Source organism: Pecten maximus, chromosome 6 (genome assembly GCF_902652985.1).
Source record: "Pecten maximus chromosome 6, xPecMax1.1, whole genome shotgun sequence".
In the NCBI taxonomy this organism is placed as follows: domain Eukaryota; kingdom Metazoa; phylum Mollusca; class Bivalvia; order Pectinida; family Pectinidae; genus Pecten; species Pecten maximus.
The window spans coordinates 33,992,101-34,012,049 of NC_047020.1; the positions used below are offsets into that span (position 1 = coordinate 33,992,101).

Below are 19,949 nucleotides of genomic sequence, written 5' to 3' on the forward strand. Positions count from 1 at the left end.
GACTAAAAGATTTGGAAGAACAGATTCATAAAAACCATTTTCATTTATTTCTTGAAGCTTATTATGTGTTGCATTGTTCATAATTCAGTTTTATATAAGTGCCCCATTTAGTTATATCAACATGTTATTCCATATCCCTGTCTCTTGTCCGAATGACATGATGAGACCATATATAGTCTCCTCATCACAAGCTCCATAATTACAGCTTATATCACATCGATGTTGGACACAGTTTCTCTACCTGTACGGGATTATTCAAAACTTCTGTGTGAGAATTATTATTTTAGAAGGGGTTGAGACAAGCTACAGTACAAATTCATTTGAACATCTCAACAATTTTATGACATCATGGATGGAACAAAAATCTATCTATTTTCCCTCCTCCGCAGTTGGGTGTTGTGTTTTTTTTTTTTTTTTTTTTTTTTTTTTTTTTTTTTTTTTTTTTTTTTTTTTTTTTTTTGTTTTTTTTTTTTTTTTTTTTTTTTTTTTTTTTTTCTTTTTTTTTTTTTTTTTTTTTTTTTTTTTTTTTTGGAGAGATTTTGTTCCCATGCCATGATGTCATAAAATTGTTGAGAATGTTCAAAATGAATGTGTACATGTAGCTTGTCTCAACCCTTCAGTAAAATAAGAATATCTCACAACAGTAAAGTTGTGAATATCCCTGTACAGGGTAAGAGAAAACTGGTCCAACAGCGATGTGATATAAGCTGTAATATGGAGCTTGTGATGAGGAGACTATATATGTTCTCATCATGTCAGTTCGGACAAAGGAGACAGGGTATATGGAATAACATGTTGATATAAACTAAATGGGGCACTTATATAAAACTGAATTTATGAAAACAATGCAACACATAATAAGCTTCAAGAAATAATATGAAAATGTTTTATGAATCTTTCTTCCATAAGCTTTTAGTCTTGCAAAAATATTACACTTATTATTTTGCAGTCTTTCATATACATACATTTATCTAAAGGAAAGGCTGTCGAAACTAAAATTGAAAGTATACATTCTCGCTATCACACACCACTGGAAAATAAATATTTTTGAATTCTATGTTTGTTTACAAACTAAGAGAAATTTGGGGGGGGATAAAATGTTTCTCTCTTTCCTTTACGATGTATCATGTAATCTACTGAATGTAATAGGTTGACACACTGTTTACAAAATGTTCCACCAGGTGGTGCTGTATGACCTGTGACACACTGTATGCACATTACTCCACCAGGTGGCGCTGTGTAGCCTATGTGACATGCTGTATACAAAATGTTCCACCAGGTGGTGCTGTACATGTTCAGCCTTTGTGACACACTTTATACACAATACTCCACTAGATGGCACTGCCTGACCTTTGTGACACACAGTATACATAAAACTCCACCAGATGGCGCTGTTTGACCTATGTGACACACTTTACAGTACACAATTATCAACCAGGTGGCGTTGTGCTGCCTAATTGACCCGGTAGTGATAGAAGTTACAAAGGCCTCTACTGAAGTTCCAACCAATCACAAGTGAGAGAATGTACAATAGCACTACCCCTGTCAGGGGGAATAACAATGTCCGTGTGTTTCTCAAAAACGGGAGGGCTGAAAATAAAGAACAAAAAAAAATTATGAATAATGATAATAACACTTTCTAGTCCAAGGGAGGTAATTTTAAGAACTTCAACAAAACATGTTTGCTTGATAATGGATTGTCATCTACTTCAAATCAAACAAATTATATGTATATGTACATAAAGTCATCCTCGATCAATACTCCAGGGATTACATTCACTTTCACTCTCTACATCCCTGGAAAATGTCATGGCTAAATCAAGACTTATGACCAGCTACATGTATTTGATTGGTGTCAAGATAAAGATCCTGACCAATCACTAACCACAATTACTGATACATTTCACTTGTACATTACAGAAGAGCAACAACCAAGTTCAAAGCCAGTCATTTTAATAGTATGGCAACCTTGAAATTCATTTGTAATGTACTACGTATCATGTACATCAATGCCTCAAAATCATCTCTTTATATTATTCACAAGATGACAATGTCCGAGTATTCGATTTTGACAGGACATGTTCCGGAGGTGCAGAGAGTGAAGGTGGAGTATCATGTGAAATGCTCCTATACAATGTAGTTAACTGTTATTTAAAGTTAAAGATATTTTCTCTTTATTAATTAAGGAATATGGTTAGTGATTCTAAATGCTTATTAAACTGTCCAGTGTCCAGATTTGGACTGTCCTTTTCCTTTAGATTTAAAAATTTCAACCAAATATGTAAACGTGGTCACAGGTATTTCATTCATATAAACACATTATACACATATATTAGTCTATAAAATCAGCAATAACATACATAAACACTTAGACAGCAGATACTCACCACTGTAGCCTAAAAATGTGATGTAGACGTAATAAAAAATGGCCACCAGCCAGAATGTGTTCCCAATTAGTAATCCTATAAAATGGTCCTGGTAAATTAAAGCTGTAAATAAAATCAGTAACGAACATATTAATTAACGAGTAATGGATTTTTAACAATGTCAAATATAAAAACTTTATAAAGATTTTCAAAGTATGGCTTTGTTGCTTGTATGTTGACTTGAATCTTTGTTATCATGTTTCATATAACTTTAACCCTGGTATATAATAGCCGGCAGTCGCAATATATGACTGCTAGAGAGATCTTCTATTTACCTCAATCAGTTGAGCGCAAGTCTAGTATTAAAAGCATGAGGTCCTGGGTTTGATCCCTAGCGGAGACAGTACTTTAAATTTAATTAATTAAGTGCTCTGTTATATTGGCATGCATGGAGGGACCTGGGAAAACTACTCGGACTTGCTCCACAAGCATCACTTTTACTTTTTTCTGGAAAGGGTGTATGTTGGCAACCCTGGTAAATACTAGCCACAATATACCGCTCGGCTAGAGAGATTTTTTCTCTTTAGCTCAATCAGTTGAGTGTAAGACTAGTAAGCCAGAGGTCCCTAGTTCGATCCCTAGCAGTGGCAGTGATTTAAATTGAATTAATCATGTGTTCTGTTACATAACAGAGATAACATAAATCTGGTGGCAGTCAAGGAAATCCTGAATTCATGAAATCATTCAGCTGTCTGCTTGCAGATAAAACTAACTTAATGGACAAAGAATATATAATTTTCTTTTGGACAAGTTATGTTATAGTTTCCATAAAGACAAAAATATCACTTTACTTATACAGGTATACAAAAACTACAAGTTTACCTGGGACATATTTGTTGATGAACAATGTGTTTCAGTTTACTTACGGACAAGGAATATCAGCTGGAACAGGTGAAGTATCATTAGAAGAGGAAAGAAAGCATTAAGATGGACATCAAATGCATATGCCCACTCCACATCTTGTCCCCGGGGAGGGGCAAGAATCATATACTTATTGGTGATAAACCTGTCGGGGAAATCATCAATATGGTACCTTACAAACTTACAATGTACATAACAATCATATGCATATTGGTGATAAAGTTGTAAGGGAAATTATCAAAAATGGTTCGGTAACACACTTACAATGTACATAATCAACAATTCACATGAACAGTCAATAAGAAAATGTGTGGGAAATGGTAAACTTGGTGGATTATAATCATTACTTTATTAAAGATCATATTTCATCAAAAGTGTCTTAGTAATATAATGTCGATAAAGGCTGGATCTCACTTTTATGTTTGTAAGTATTATCATTTTTTTATCACTTTGTACTGTGATATTTGACACTTTATTAAGATATATTGTACTGTACTATTGTTTTCTAATTTTTAACTGCAGATGTAATTTTTAATATGATGATTTTACGTTTTCTTTCCATTTACTTGTACTATGTACAAAGTATAAAATGCAATAAAACATCAAACTAATGAGTCATTGGTTTTTTCCCCAAATATATGAAGAAAAGATTCATGAATTCATTAAATGACGAAGGCAATCACCCTTACCAGAATAATGTTGCTATAAGCAGACCCACTCCGACACAGTCCACAAACACAACCCACAGTATAAACTTGATGAATCCCACAAAGGTCAGTCCTAGTACCAGTGCAAATCCTATGGATGATGCTGGTGAAGTGAAAGTTAAAAAGATATTTAACAATAATATAAAACATCAGGTTAACATCTCACCCTTTATTAACAATTATATAGGTATCAAACACAGAATTTCTGATACATAACAAAAGTGTTTTTTTAAAGGTGCAGACTTGACATGGTACAATTAATCACTATTTTTGATGGAAATGCCAGGTTTTTTAACCTAACATCAGTAAAGTTTGAAACTTAAAAAGTTTAAATATTATATATACAATCTCCAGATAATTACCCAGTCACCTGCAGTCCAAATGGTTGGAAAGTATTATCAGAACAATATGGTATGTTTACTGCTAAGCTGCATTATCATTTATAAGAACTATTAATGCCATGTTAAGACAGTTCACTAAATAAGTGTATGATACATCAACACAATTTTCTGATACTTACCAACCAACCAAAAACTCAACAGTACCAGGAATGCTGGATCGTCTCTGGCCCACTGATCTTTGGTGTCTGTAATCAGAAGTGTACTTCAAAATTGTCTTCATTATATTAATGAATATAGTTCTTCACTATTTTCCTATAAGTTGTCCTACTATGCCACAATCCACAAGCACATCTTCAGTATAAACAGTTTAAAACAAAAAAAAGTCATGACTATTATTTCAGCAAACTGAATTCATTTAACTTCATTCTTTTTTTGTCTCTTTCTTTCTTTTTTTTTTTCTTTATTTTTTTCTTCATATTTTTGCAAATATTTTCAAGACGTCTATGGATTATAGAAGCTTTACACTTGTAAACCATTCAATGTTTGTAATTTACTGGGGTTATATCTTCTACAAAGTTTCCAGTAAGTAAACTTAGATTGATAGAGCAAGAATTTTGCTGTGCCACAGTGGTAGATGAAAGATCACAGGCCATGGATGTCAAAGATGAAAAGTAAGTTAGCGCGCAACTGGTGATGGTGGGAGTTGATTAGAAACCTATATCACCAGCTTTACAGTTTGTAACACTGTTGATTTCATTAACATGAAATAGATACAGAGGAGCCCACTTATTTGCATATCGGTTATTTGAATATCCCGCTTATTTGCATAAAATTCTCAGGTCCCGAATTTTTCCTTCTTTATCTTTGTATTTTAATCCCGTGTATTTGCATCGACTAAAACACCGACTCCCGCTTATATGCATATAAAAATTCCAAAAAATCGAAAAATTTTAATTGATTTTAGGGTATTTTTGTGATTTTCCCGTAATAAAAGTACTTACGTTTTCTATACTGAAAGTTTCTATACCTGTAAAATAAATTGACAAAGGTGTAAATTTACATTCAATATCTGAAATATCAATAATTAAACATCTAATAATAAGTTATATTATTATTAACACAATATTCTAATAGTCGAGATATTAATGAAAATGTCAAAGAAAATATTACTGTTTTATGCAACAAATATACTCTTTAGAGATTACCAGACTATTGGTTATGTACACCATGTATCGATGTTAGATACCTAGTCACACATAGAGTTATGATAATTATCATCATTCAATAAGGTTTAATTTGCACCTGATTATGGAATTCAGACACTGATTGTGATAATTTTTCTTTTCTATTTTGTTTTCAGGTTAAAAAGCAATTGCAAACATGATATCATGTAAACTGTATCATAGATCTATGTGAACATTTTCCATATCAAACCAACTTTTAAACGCAGAAAATGACAAAATATGTTGATTTTCATAATAATCATGTATATAACAAAAATTCATTGATTCATATCATTAACTGGTATCAAACCACGATTGCTATGAAAATGAAAAACAAAATAATTACTAACTTGTCCTGCAATGATCAAATGGAAAGACATGGTTTACTTACACTTTTTGTGGGGATACAAACAAGTAGACCATTTGCCAGAATGCATATTCAAAGTCCATCTGACGAAATTTAAACAAGCGTTTAAGATATTTTTGTCTCTTTGCTGAGGCTGTAAGCCTACTTTCATTTTTTGAATCCTGTCTAGAAAGCCTTGATCTGTTTCCATCATTATCCTGGCTAAATGATGATCCAATCGAAGACGTTGGTGATGTGGGTGGAGAAAATCTACTTGTGTCTGCCATTGTTTAACTTGTCAGCCAACTCTTAATAGATCATCTCTGGATAATCATGTCTGGAGATAATAAAGAAATATTCTTACAAAATTGTTCACAGTCCTAACTGCCCTTCAGTACATGTACAAGCCACCCTTGTAAAAATATTAGCTAAATTATTTTTCACTATACCTTTCCTCCATTTTTTAACATAACAGCTAAGGAAACCAATGCAATATATACCTTTGGTTTCTACACACTTTAAAGTCATATACATGTACAAATAAATTACCAGCCAAATGGCAAAAATTGTAAATTATTCACTGTTCACTGATATAGTACTCAACAAACTACACTACATTTGACACAAAGGTCTGTCCAACAAAATGCATAATGCCCTAGTGCCAGAGTTTGGGCTACTTATAAACTTGTAACAGAAAAGTGAGTAGAGCAGCTACATGTAGATGCCTCTATCAGGGATCAAACCAACAACACATGGCCTTCACCACTCTACAGATTGCAGCTAAAAGGAAATATTGAATCCCCCTAGGTAAGAAGATGACAATATTACTATGTACACTTACACTTTTAACAATTATAGCTAGATAGCGTGCCACATAGGGATTCAAGTAATACGAGTCAACCCAAACCTTGGGTCTAATATGCAGCAAAAAATTTCCTGGTACACAACATTTGCATGCCATACATCAAGCTGACTCTTCACATATTAGGTGTATGTATATATTATATACTACGTATACATGTACCCTGTCTCAAAAAATTGAATATCACAGGATGCCAATTCTTATGATGAAGTAAAATGTGAACACTTTTAAATATAGGTGGATAATAACTGGAAAAATCAAGAAATACTGTACAATTTTAAAGCTACATACAATCAAGTGATGTTACTTGTAGCAAAATCTATATCTGTGTCCATAAATTTTATCTATTAATGGGGTTTCCATCCTTCACCAAAAAATAAATCTAATCTAAAGAAAACATGCAAAAAATGTGTATGGCCTTATTATCCAGACCAGTCTGTTGCCATGATCCGGTAACAGTTTTATGAATCGGATCTACTTCGGTAGCTATATATTCTTAGGTACTAGGACAGCAATCTCTATTCTAATAGACAGTGACAAGACTGGCAGCTTACCGAGTTTAGTCCCATAACAAAATCTTTGCAGAACAAACCTTGATATCACTTCAATAACATCGCAAATTCGATTGTGAATAGGGCATTGTTTCGAGAAGAAGTAATCTATATATTATGACAAAATATCTAACGTAAATGAGTAATAATTGACTTAGTTTCGTTTACACGTTGTCAATCCAAATCACAACTTCCGCTACAAACATCCCTTCCGTTAAAATTCACCTTCTACAGCACATTCTGTTTTGCTTGTACTTGTAATAGAGCAAATGTAATAGAAGAAACAATCGTTGTTGTTTCAGTGTCTGTAAAAACGCAAATTTTGCAGTTCAAGTTGATTTACAAGTGAGTGACATTATTCTTACCTTTACCGGAAGTAGTATAGTTGGATCATCGTTGTCACAGAGATGTTTGAAAAAAGGGTTCAATCGGAACACCTTTAGAATTTTCCAATGAGAGAAAGCTTTTTTTTTAATAAAATAAAAGGGGAAACATTCGTTTTCTCTTGTATATATACTTATATTTAATGCATGACAAAAATATAGATAAATAAAATAATTAAAAAAAATTAATAAATGAATAAAAATCTTGCTGACTGCGGAGCGTCGAACTCCCGATTTTTAAAGTTTGACTGTCATTCATTTTTAAAATCGTCAATAAAATTAATCAATATCTTAATTATGTTATCTATTCACTTAAGCTAACAAATCAATATCTATATTAATGTGACACTATCCAAAATGGAATAATACCCGCAAAGGAAATAAAGGAACTTTCCCATACTTATGCAGTGTACATGACAGTGATAGCATTTTTTGAAATGTATTTTGAAAGGAACGTGCATTATGTATACATGTCCCAGATTTTGATGTGGCAACCGATTTTATCATTTATTCATGAAGCAATGTTGATCGAGTAATCAACCAAATAATATAAGATGTCGTGTATACTGTATGATATATAATAAATGATATATCTATGTAATTTGGGTAAGTACTGGATCAACATTGTTCCTGGAATAAATGATCATTTGGCTTGGCATATTTTGACATGTACGTGTACATGATAATAGTGAAGAGTAACTATTTTCAATGAAATTACGATTCAGTCGATGGGACCATTTTTTCTACTTTATTCTAACATCTACTTTTCTCTTGTAAAGTAGATAAGATATCGTATATGCTTTTAAGATATCTTATTGAAAGTTTATATATGATGATTTATTAAGGCATATTTTTTATAAAATATGTTATATAATAATAATATAAGATATCTCATAAAAGATACAAGATATTTCAAACATTTTTGATAAGATATCTTATATACCCGATAGATTTGTTAATTACTGGTTCAACAGTGCTCCATTATTGAATGATAACTTGGTGTTTCCATAATTGCTGCATGAATAATTGTCATTACGAGAAGAGACACGTTGTACAATGTACAAACAGAATACTAACATGTAAAATAAATAAACATTTTAAACAAAATATAAATGTTGAGACAAATAAAGAATTTAAGTACTAGCACAATAGGATCAGGTGTTCCGGAAGGACAAGCGCAATGTAGATCTAGGCAAATCACAACCAGGATTATGACGGACAGTTTTAATACTAAAACACTTTCTTTAAATTTAGTGTCTAATTGACAAAGCGATACAAGAAGAACAAATGGACATCGTGATGCCTTCATACAGCGCTCGGTCAGCAAATCTGGGTTGCGAGTTCGAAACCTACGTGGGGCAGTTGCCAGGTACTGACTGTAGGCCAGTGGTTTTTCTCTGGGTTCTCCGGCTTTCCTCCACCTCCAAAACCTGGCACGTCCTTAAATGACCCTGGCTGTTAATAGGACGTAAAACAAAACAAAAACAAAAAAACAAGCAAGGACAGGCACTAATAGTCAGCTCCTGTCCACAATGGTTGGGCTGAACTTTAAACAAATCATTATTGATGACGCCGTAGTGTGTTACAAAGTACAAGGCAGACAGCCATGTAAGCCTACTGAGCAAACAAAACTAACTGTAAAATGTCTGAAGAACAACTATAAACAAGAACTAAGAACAGATTCCCCAACAGTGGAAACGAAAACCTTAATGTCCGCACTCGTCAATGTTAAACAATTCTTCTCTGTATGTCAGTTTTACCAAGCAAACCGTTCAAAATTATTTTGATAGCATTGTCTAGAAGGTTGAAATGGAATCATTAGCTTCAGAATGTGACAATATTAGAGATTTGAGGTCGGATTTTAAAGGTATAAATCGAGTATATGTATCTTTTGAAGTCGTTTTGGTGCCGAAAAACAATGCTTCGTGAGCAAGAAGCTAATTATGTATTTAGAATATCACAAATTCCTCTCAAAAGTTAACTGTCCGTATTATCCTAACGATACATTTGTATTTGTTCTCATGTGACGTTAATGATAATGCTACACGTGTACTTTGTGGGAGCTAACCTTGCACGTGTCCTTACATCATATACAAGATGGCGGAAGGTACTGTAATCGTACATATATTAGTGGTAATCTTAATTTAGCGATTTTCGCGTTGGGAACTTTCCGCTAAATTATAGTGGTGCTAATTGAACTTTCTGTACAATAGCATTATTAGTGCACTAATTCATCATTGCGCGAATGTGTTTAAATTCTGTTACCCTCTAAATTTTGAGTACGCTAAAATATGTACGTTTGCCAGACGGAAGAAGCGGACTATTTCAAATGAACAAGAGACTCAGAAATGAGTGTAGACATCTACATGTATTTCAGGACAGGTCTCCCAGTAGAGATCGAATCAATGCCACGCAGCGCCAAGGAGGTGTGAAGGCCAAGTTAAGAGTGTCATGGGGAGACAGGATGTAGGCCAAGGATCGACAGCGACAGATTATCAGCAGTTTGTAGATAATGTTTTCTGCTTAGAGGGGTCGTCTATAGAGTTCCTGGACTGTAGAGAGTCTTAAGACTGCCCGGAGTCAAGGGTGCAAAATATGAGCAACTGGTAGGGGAAGCAAGCAGGCGTACAAAGGTTGATTTTAGCTGGATACGGAGAAAGAGGGAACAAATATGGAATGGTCGCCAGATACAATGCCAGGCTGTGGTGTCAAGAAGCACGATAACCATCAATGCCTGAAGTGACTGTGATGAGGAGATCTTACTGAAAGAACAAAGCAGTACGATAGCCGACCACCTCTGAAGGACATCATGGAAAACGCCGAAACATCTGTAAAGACATGTCTGAAGGATGACCCACCCGGTGATAGGACTGGACAGTACTGGATTTATCCATTGTATTATATCATAGAGAATTTTATACAGTACAAAAGATGTTGACCAGGACCCAGTGTTTAGTAACCGTGCACCATATAAGGCTGTATAAAGTGAGTTCTGCAACATTTGTAAACAAGAGGCCCAAAGGGCCTTAACGGTCACCTGAGATTTGAAATATTTCGGCCAACTAAATTGACCCTTTTTGGCCCCACCCATCAGTCCTAATGGGGTCAGTCTATGAAGAGTATTTGATTCTAACATATAGTAGATAAGAAGATTTTTGAAATTTCAGTCAATTTGACCCTTTTTGGCCCCGCCCACCAGCCCCTGGGGGTCAACCAGGGCCAACATGTACATAACATCAAACTGTCATCCCATGCTGATAATTTGAACCAAGTTAGAATGAATTCCAATAGAAATCCAACAAATAATAGTCAAAAATGTGATTTCCCTATATACTATAGTAAAGTTTACCCCCTACCCAGGGGCAAACCTGAGACCCCAGGGTCATGAAATTCACAATTTTGGTAAAGCACCTTAAGACCCTTCCATCTATGAAGAGTATTTGATTCTAACATATCTGAGAGTAGAGAAGAAGATTTTTGAAATTTCAGTCAATTTGACCCTTTTTGGCCCCGCCCACCAGCCCCTGGGGGTCAACCAGGGCCAATATGTACATAACATCAAACTGTAATCCAATGCTGATAATTTGAACCAAGTTAGAATGAATTCCAATAGAAATCCAACAAATAATAGTCAAAAATGTGATTTCCCTATATAAACTATAGTAAAGTTTACCCCCTACCCAGGGGCAAACCTGAGACCCCAGGGTCATGAAATTCACAATTTTGGTAAAGCACCTTAAGACCCTTCCATCTATCAAGAGTATTTGATTCTACCATATCTGAGAGTAGAGAAGAAGATTTTTGAAATTTTAGTCAATTTGACCCTTTTTGGCCCCGCCCACCAGCCCCTGGGGGTCAATTAGGGCCAACATGTACATACCATCAAACTGTCATCCCATGCTGATAATTTGATACAAGTTAGAATGAATTCCAATAGAAATCCAACAAATAATAGTCAAAAATGTGATTTCCCTATATAAACTATAGTAAAGTTTACCCCCTCCCCAGGGGCAAACGTGAGACCCCAGGGTCATGAAATTCACAATTTTGGTAAAGCACCTTAAGACCCTTCCATCTATCAAGAGTATTTGATTCTACCATATCTGAGAGTAGAGAAGAAGATTTTTGAAATTTTAGTCAATTTGACCCCTTTTGGCCCCGCCCACCAGCCCCTGGGGGTCAATTAGGGCCAACATGTACATACCATCAAACTGTCATCCCATGCTGATAATTTGATACAAGTTAGAATGAATTCCAATAGAAATCCAACAAATAATAGTCAACAATGTGATTTCCCTATATAAACTATAGTAAAGTTTACCCCCTACCCAGGGGCAAACCTGAGACCCCAGGGTCATGAAATTCACAATTTTGGTAAAGCACCTTAAGACCCTTCCATCTATCAAGAGTATTTGATTCTACCATATCTGAGAGTAGAGAAGAAGATTTTTGAAATTTTAGTCAATTTGACCCTTTTTGGCCCCGCCCACCAGCCCCTGGGGGTCAATTAGGGCCAACATGTACATACCATCAAACTGTCATCCCATGCTGATAATTTGATACAAGTTGGAATGAATTCCAATAGAAATCCAACAAATAATAGTCAAAAATGTGATTTCCCTATATAAACTATAGTAAAGTTTACCCCCTCCCCAGGGGCAAACGTGAGACCCCAGGGTCATGCAATTCACAATTTTGGTAAAGCACTACAAGACCCTTTCATCTATAAAGAGTGTTTGACTCCATAATATCTGAGAGTAGAGAAGAAGATTTTTGAAATTTTAGTCAATTTGACCCTTTTTGGCCCCACCCCTCAGGCCCCTGGGGGGTGGGGACCATATAATTCACAATTTTGGTTGACCTTCAGCCATAGAAACTTTCTGCCAAATTTCATTGAATTTTGTTAAGTGGTTTTGGAGAAGAAGTCGAAAATGTAAAAAGTTTACGGACGCACGACGCACGACGACGGACAAAAGGCGATTAGAATAGGTCACTTGAGACTTCGTCTCAGGTGACCTAATAAAAGCATGGTATTTCCAATAATACTAATCTAATAAAAAAAAAAGGTAAACACATATATAAACTTAAAACATGTTTATTTTCTTACAAAATACAAACTAAAACATTTTTTTTATAAAAAGGCAAACATAAAACATAATTTTTCATTTAAAAGACTAGAACACCTTTACAATATTCCACAGATATCAGGTAGCCACAAAAATAGCCACAAAAATAGCAACCTCATTACAATATAATATTTTACCAAGCAGAGGTTATTAATTATATATTCATCTCATAATACCATATTAATTCATTTGTATGCATAAATAAAATGTTTTATCGCAATTCATTTCATCCTTTTTATTCACTTTTTTTTCATTTTTATAGTTTAATCATTTTAATAAAAAAAAAAATTTTTTTACAATTTATGTCATCATTGTAATCATTTTTTTTTTTTCATTTTTACAAATTATTTCATCATTTTAATCTTTTTGTCATTTAAAGCTGTCTAAGTATCTTTCTGTTGGGAACATAATGAAATTTCTAGTTGACGGCCACTGAGAAGAAAGGAAGCCAAATAAATTTTAGTTTCAGGAGCTAGGAGCATTATTCAATAAGGGAAAAACATTCTACAAGTCAAAGTTATTTTTTTCATCAGGATTAAACTCTGTGATACATAATATAGGTTCTACATTGTATGAAATAGCAAAGCTTTCATGCTGTATGTTTGTCGAATTATATCAGAAATACAGGTAGGGTTCTATGATTTAAAATTTATTTCTAAGAAGACTGCAGTGCAAGTCAGAAAAAATTCCTGTAATATGACAGGATGTCATAGAATGATGAAGATTAAGTCCAATATTTAAAGATTTTATTACCCCACAACAGTGACAACAGTTATAGAGCTAAGATGACTTCAGGAATGACAGAAATTAATGCTTTCTGCAATAATTGAAGAAAAAAAATTTAAATGTGTGATCAAAAGATCTTAAATTAATTTTATTGGTTATTCATGAAACTTTTATCATAAAACTTAAATGAAATGGAGACTCATGTTAAATCATGAGTATATCTTTACAATAATTCTGAAAAATATATGTATTTTATTCAGTCATAATTTAATATTTGTGTATTTCAAATCATTTTTGTCCCACCCTCATTCTGTCTCTCTGCATTTTCTACAGTACTAATACAACCAGACAATAATATCCATTCCAAAACACGTTTCTGTACACGAATGTTCTAAGTTACCTCTGTGATTGTCCTCTAGACACTTAAGAAGCTAAGGGGACTTGTATTTTAAATACTGATTTTTCAAAATTTTGAACTATCTAAAAGCTGTGGGTCTGTACTATTTAAACTATGTTTGGATATAAATACTCCAAGTGGACCGAGATATTTTAAAAATATTTTAATTGTTTGATGTTGATCAATTTAATATCCATTATTTACATACTATTCATAGCCCTAATGACCTTTACCCTTCATAACCCTAATAACCTTTACTTTCCATAGCCCTAATGACCTTTACTATATATATATAGCCCTAATGACCTTTACTATTTATAGCCCTAATGCCCTTTACTATTTATAGCCCTAATGACCTTTACTATTCATAGCCCTAATGACCTTAACTATTTATAGCCCTAATGACCTTTACTTTCCATAGCCCTAATGACCTTTACTATTTATAACCCTAATGACCTTTACTATTTATAGCCCTAATGACCTTTACTATCTATAACCCTAATGACCTTTACTATTTATAGCCCTAATGACCTTTACTATTCATAGCCCTAATGACCTTAACTATTTATAGCCCTAATGACCTTTACTTTCCATAGCCCTAATGAACTTTACTATATATAGCCCTAATGACCTTTACTTTTTATAGTCCTTATGACCTCTACTATTTATAGACCTAATGACCTTTTCAGTGTTATGAACCATTAAAAATGTAATAACAATGACACCAAAAACATAAGATACCTACAAGTTTACATTTAATCATCTGCAGCTAAATGAAATTTGTATACTGAAAAATGTATCAATGAAACCTAATGCAGTAGGTTACAGAAACATGACAGTCATGCACGTCTTGGTTAACTATATTAAAACCTAAATATGTAAAGATAAAATGGATATCTTAGAAGCACCATGATAAAGTAACATCTTGTAAGCACCACAACAAATGCAGTCAGGCCCAAGTTTGATCAACATTTTCAAATTCAGGAAATTCTTATACTATAATTTTTCCTTTAGAAGCCGTTATTGAATTAAAGGAAAAAATCATTGTTAATCAAAATAATTTTCCTTAAGTTCTATAATGTTTTTCTGAGTTATGAAATGTTGTTTAAACCAGGGCCAGAACATAAGCGACATCTAAACTTGATAACTGCCCTGTCCGACTGGTCAGTAATGCTAAATACAGGGAGGGGGTATACCATTCACACAAAATACATGTCATCTGTGATATGAAAGGTGAAGGAATGTCTCGAATTGATGAGGTAGGCATGATCAAGAGAGTTACAAACCTTGTTTTGATGTCGTGAACCACAGCAATAAGGCGAACTTCCACCAGAGTTCAAATCAAATTCAGCCACTAAGTTCCATCAGAGCACAGGGCTGTTTTTTTTCTTATTATTGTGGTCCAAGTCCAAATGGTTTGTAAACTTTAGTTATTTAACAACAATTTCAAAACAAGTAAATATCAACTTATATATATTAATTATTCTTGTTGGCCCGGATTGAAAAAAAAAATCAAAATTTGAGATACCAGTTTGTCCATGTAAATGAACAAACGTACTTCTAAACTTTTAAATTTCTACCATAACATAATAAAACATATTTATCACTCTTGTTGGCCTGGATTGAAGAGCAGAAGGGGTCTCACTGCGGTAGGAAACCCAGAGTACCCCGAGAAACCCCACATGGCCAGGCAGGTGAAAGGCAAGCATGTTACCATTGTATACAACCTGATCACCTGAAATGGTTGGAACAGAGTTTTCCGTTTATGAAATAAGGACGGACCTAATGATTTTATAATGCTTTCAAACAAGCCTTGACAAAGACTTTAAGACCTGTATTAACTACAGCAGGTCCATCTAGATTTATGCCTCAAATGATACATTTCAAAAATTGAGATACCAGTTTGTTTATGTAAATAAACAGACCATCTACTTCTAAACATTTAAACTTCTACTATAACATAAACATGTAGTTAATTTTCAATAATAACAAGTTACAATGAAGATAAAGGGTAAAATGCTGTTTTTAAAAATACAAGAAATCTTCTTGTACAGTCTGTCAAGGTTTTCTGATTTTACTTATTAACACAACATACATCTTCTAAGCATCAAACATTACAACAAGCCTTAAATTTGCTCCCAAGACCTTAAATAATAGGAGGCATGGTGGTGATTAAGAACAACTAGTTTGAGTCTCCACACAAGCAATGTGCTGTATTTTTGGACAAGGTACTTCACTTGAAATTACATGTACTGTACTATTCCATTCAACAACTCTGCAAATGTGTGCAGCTGTCGAAATTTTGTGAACAAGTGGTTGGCCGAAATGGTAGCTCTGGGTGTACATGTATGCTCCAAAAAAATCTGAGAAAGACGACTGCAGGTAGTTTAAATAGCCCAATACTGCACATCACCAAGGATAATAATTTTCTAACCATTTTAAGGTGGCAAAGTGATAATGCAGTGTATAAAACTAAAAATTACGGTTATCATCATGGAGGGTTCACGTTTAACATGGAATCTTTAGAAAATCTGATGAAAAAAAAAAAAAGGATTATTATACATACATAGTAATACCATTATTATATATAACAATATATATATGTTGAGACATCAATTAAACATGTATTATCTTGAAAATGAAGTACATGAGACCATATTACATCACAGCAAATCAAATCTTTGGGCCCACTTGATTTGGAATTCATAAAATGACAAATGCATTGGTCAAGCTGATATGTTATTTGAATGTATCATTGAATAACAAATGCAATATTTCATAGAATAGCTTCTCAAAGGGAAGTGAGACAAAAACTAGCAAAAGATTAAAAAAAAATAGGGGGGTGGGGGGAACAAAATGGATCCTTTCTTCTCCATCCATTTTCCTTCAGAATATTTTATTAATATTATCAAATTTTAATAATAACATAAAACAGTAAGTTTACTATGATTCAAATTTTCCTTAATTAATTTTTATCTACATACAATTGACAAAGGAATAATCAAAGTTCTAATGATTTTTGTGGGTCTGTCATTATTGCATACCCTACCTCCACTACTGTGATCACCCCCACACCCAATCCACCTAGCTGCGATAACGTAGCTCTGGACGACGGACGGAAATTTCTGACAGATGGTCGTCGTCAGAGAGCAGTGTAGGCAGGGTATGAATATTCGTTCTAAATCCACCTACCCCAAACCCCTGAAAATATTGCCTAAATTTCAAATACATTTCCAGATACAATCTATCAAACATTTTTATCAAACGTCAAATGCACCAATCAATTACAGGAGTAATACATCAATCTGATAATTAAAATAGAAATGTTCTTCAAAGATGTTAATGATACAGTCACACACAATACCCATAGGTTACTGTTTCTAAAATGAAATGGTCAGCGCAATAACCAGATCGTGAGACCTTTTATACAGATCAGGATGTTTGCAATAAATTATTAAAAGTTTACACTGATCCTTCAGATCTAGAGTTGCTACAAAATCAGGAAATGTAGATTTACTTTCCAGAAATTTGAAACATGGAAAACTCTTTAGCATAATGTATAGATCTTAAAAAACAGCTATCTACCAACAAGAACTTATACCTATAATTATGATGTTTTCTTTATCATATATCATCTTGTTTATGAAAACCTCTCTGGATTACTTTCATTTTCATAATTATATTGCCTTTAATAATTGCAAAACATATTTGGATCATTTTCATTAATATTCAATGTGCTGAATGTTGTATAAGAAAGCTATTGCGTACGACATAATAATAAGATTATCTCATCTATTTTAGATGGAACATTAAGATTTTGACAAATTGTAGAATAGATTTTCATTCAACCTGCCAAAAACTGTATAAGAAAGCTATAATAATTGCATATCATGTATTTATAAGATTATTTCAATACATCTATGGTTGAGAGAATATGAACATTTAGATAATTTGAAGAATACTACCAATATATTATAACACTTACAAAAAAGCTGAGAGTACCAACAGAAGTCTAAGCATCCTACTCTAATGAGTGACTTTAATTGACAAAGTTTGACTGCATTAATTTCAAGATTTCAATTACATTTACAAAGTGATGTATTGCCTCTTAATGATAAATGCTGTATTGCAGTAAAGCTCACATGTGCCTGGTTTTAATAAGGAATATTTTTTTAATCATACAATAATATAAATGTTTATGCTTTAATAGCTTTGTACAGTATATACTATGTATAGTATATATACCCCATAGTATAGCTATATATCTACATATACCGATACATTTGGTATTGTAGAAAGTCACAATAATGCACATGTCACTGGCTTTTGAAAATAATCTTAATTAACATTTTAAAAAAATAAAATTAACTTGTACAAGTGTCTTAACAATATGACAAGCAATTTTATACTTCAATACTTTTTTTTTTTTTTGCAATAGATAAAATACATCAGCTGAAATAATCACTCACACAATATGGCTTTATTGCTTTTTTAAAATTAGGCAAAGATAAAAAATGTATATAAAATATTCTTTACAGACGGGCTTAAAGTATATAGCATTAACAAGTTAAACAGAAAAAAATGGAATGATGCAAAAACTCTTCATAATTATACAGTAAACAACAGAATAACAAAACAATGAACTTCGTTGTGGCGTAACGTAACACTTAACATTTAATTCTTTTTATTTACAGGTAAAAGCTAAAACAGATTTTAAATTTTTTATTTTATTTAAAACCTTAATTCTTTTCTAAAATATCAAAATTAATTAAAAAAAAAAAACAAGCAGATTCAATACACATTTTTAAAATGTACACTGTTCATTTTTCCTCTCTTCTTTTTTTGAATATTGAAGAAAAAGTTCATCTTAAATTTCAAGGCAAAAGCCTAAATATGTATTTAAATCATACATCATAACTTAATTACTTTGATATGATTATTAAAAATACATTGTAATCATTTATGTTCAATTTAAAACAAGCAAGCAAATTACAAAAGCACTCATTCTTTCTAGGGTACATACTTACATGTTTAGAATCCAAGATTTCTCTCCTCTTTTGATTTTGTTTGAATACCAACATTATGCAAGTACATGCACATATATGTCTTAAGCAAGGAACATTTACATCTTCAAAATGCGAGATAAGGGACTTAATTTGAGTGGCATTAAAAAGCTACATGTGTAATTATTTTAACAATACTATAGGTAAACTTGCGAGATCAATATTTCAAAACAAAATTTTGCCTGAATGGGATTTTCATTATTTCTAAAACCATAAAACATTTATAACATTGTTATCAAACAAATCAATACCTACAATTATCTTATCTAACTTTTAAATCATGAAATATTCTTTTTGTATTACGTTTGATACATGTACACAAATGAAATTCTGGTATAGTATACATGTAAATGTATAAGGATTCTTTGTATGATGATAGTTGACAGTAAATGATTTAACAAGAGGCCCATGGGGCCTGTATCGCTCACCTGGTTGGATCAGACCAAATGTCAAAATAATGTTCATGTTCATGTTCAATTCGTTTTATTTGTCAATCTCAAACAATGCTATATATATGGTTATGGTGTGGGGATCCCAACTGCTTGAAAGAAATAACTCTCTAAGGGTCTGAAAGACCTCAAGAATTGTTTTTAGAACATCCATTCATAACTTTATGACTAGTAGCGATTTAAAAGAATTACCTCTATTACCCCTATGGGCCCCGCCCCTTTGGCCCCTCGGGGGGTAAGAAACACCATTTATGCAAAATCTGTTCCTCTTCCCCAAATGATGTTTCTGACCAAATTTGGTTCAAATCCATTCATAACTTTATGACTAGTAGCAATTTGAAGGAATTACCTCTATTTCCCCTATGGGGCCCCGCCCCTTTGGCCCCCCGGGGGTCAGAGTCACCATTTATGCAAAATCTTTTCACCTTCCCCCAAGAATGTTTTTTACTAAATTGGGTTCAAATCCATTGATAACTTTATGACTAGTA

The 19,949-nt window shown here is 33.1% G+C and overlaps 2 protein-coding genes and 1 long non-coding RNA gene across 6 annotated transcripts in view; all 3 read right to left on the minus strand.

Annotated features, from left to right (window-relative positions):
- Positions 1-19,949, minus strand: part of LOC117329600 (transient receptor potential cation channel subfamily M member-like 2) — a 35,967-nt gene that overhangs the window by 10,698 nt on the left and 5,320 nt on the right. The gene's annotated exons all lie outside the window — the stretch shown is intronic.
- On the minus strand, positions 1,441-7,720 carry LOC117329601 (protein unc-50 homolog). Of its 4 annotated transcripts, none has more exons than XM_033887620.1 (8): positions 7,683-7,720; positions 5,950-6,241; positions 5,337-5,362; positions 4,515-4,580; positions 3,977-4,097; positions 3,293-3,432; positions 2,388-2,489; positions 1,441-1,590 (listed from the first exon to the last, which is right to left on the minus strand). In XM_033887620.1, exons 2-8 carry the CDS (start codon positions 6,189-6,191, stop codon positions 1,454-1,456), a joined length of 834 nt encoding a protein of 277 aa, XP_033743511.1. In that variant the 5' UTR covers positions 6,192-6,241; positions 7,683-7,720; the 3' UTR covers positions 1,441-1,453. The 4 variants fall into 4 exon arrangements, with proteins under 4 accessions (XP_033743511.1, XP_033743513.1, XP_033743512.1 ...); XM_033887622.1 differs by lacking the exon at positions 7,683-7,720 and adding an exon at positions 7,543-7,672; XM_033887621.1 differs by lacking the exon at positions 7,683-7,720 and adding an exon at positions 7,359-7,497.
- Positions 12,780-19,614, minus strand: LOC117329602. The gene is made up of 3 exons (XR_004533234.1): positions 17,138-19,614; positions 14,481-17,033; positions 12,780-14,430 (listed from the first exon to the last, which is right to left on the minus strand). It is a non-coding gene; the product is annotated as an uncharacterized LOC117329602 (long non-coding RNA).

What these genes read in the sequence shown, in the direction of transcription:
- LOC117329601 (XM_033887620.1), bottom strand. Translation starts at nt 6,191, where the DNA reads ATGGCAGACACAAGTAGATTTTCTCCACCCACATCACCAACGTCTTCG. An exon ending in TTTGTATCCCCACAAAAAGT is followed by an intron (nt 5,363 to 5,949) that starts GTAAGTAAACCA and finishes TTTATTTTACAG; the next exon opens with GTATAGAAACTTTCAGTATA. An exon ending in CTTATAGCAACATTATTCTG is followed by an intron (nt 3,433 to 3,976) that starts GTAAGGGTGATT and finishes TTTCCCCGACAG; the next exon opens with GTTTATCACCAATAAGTATA.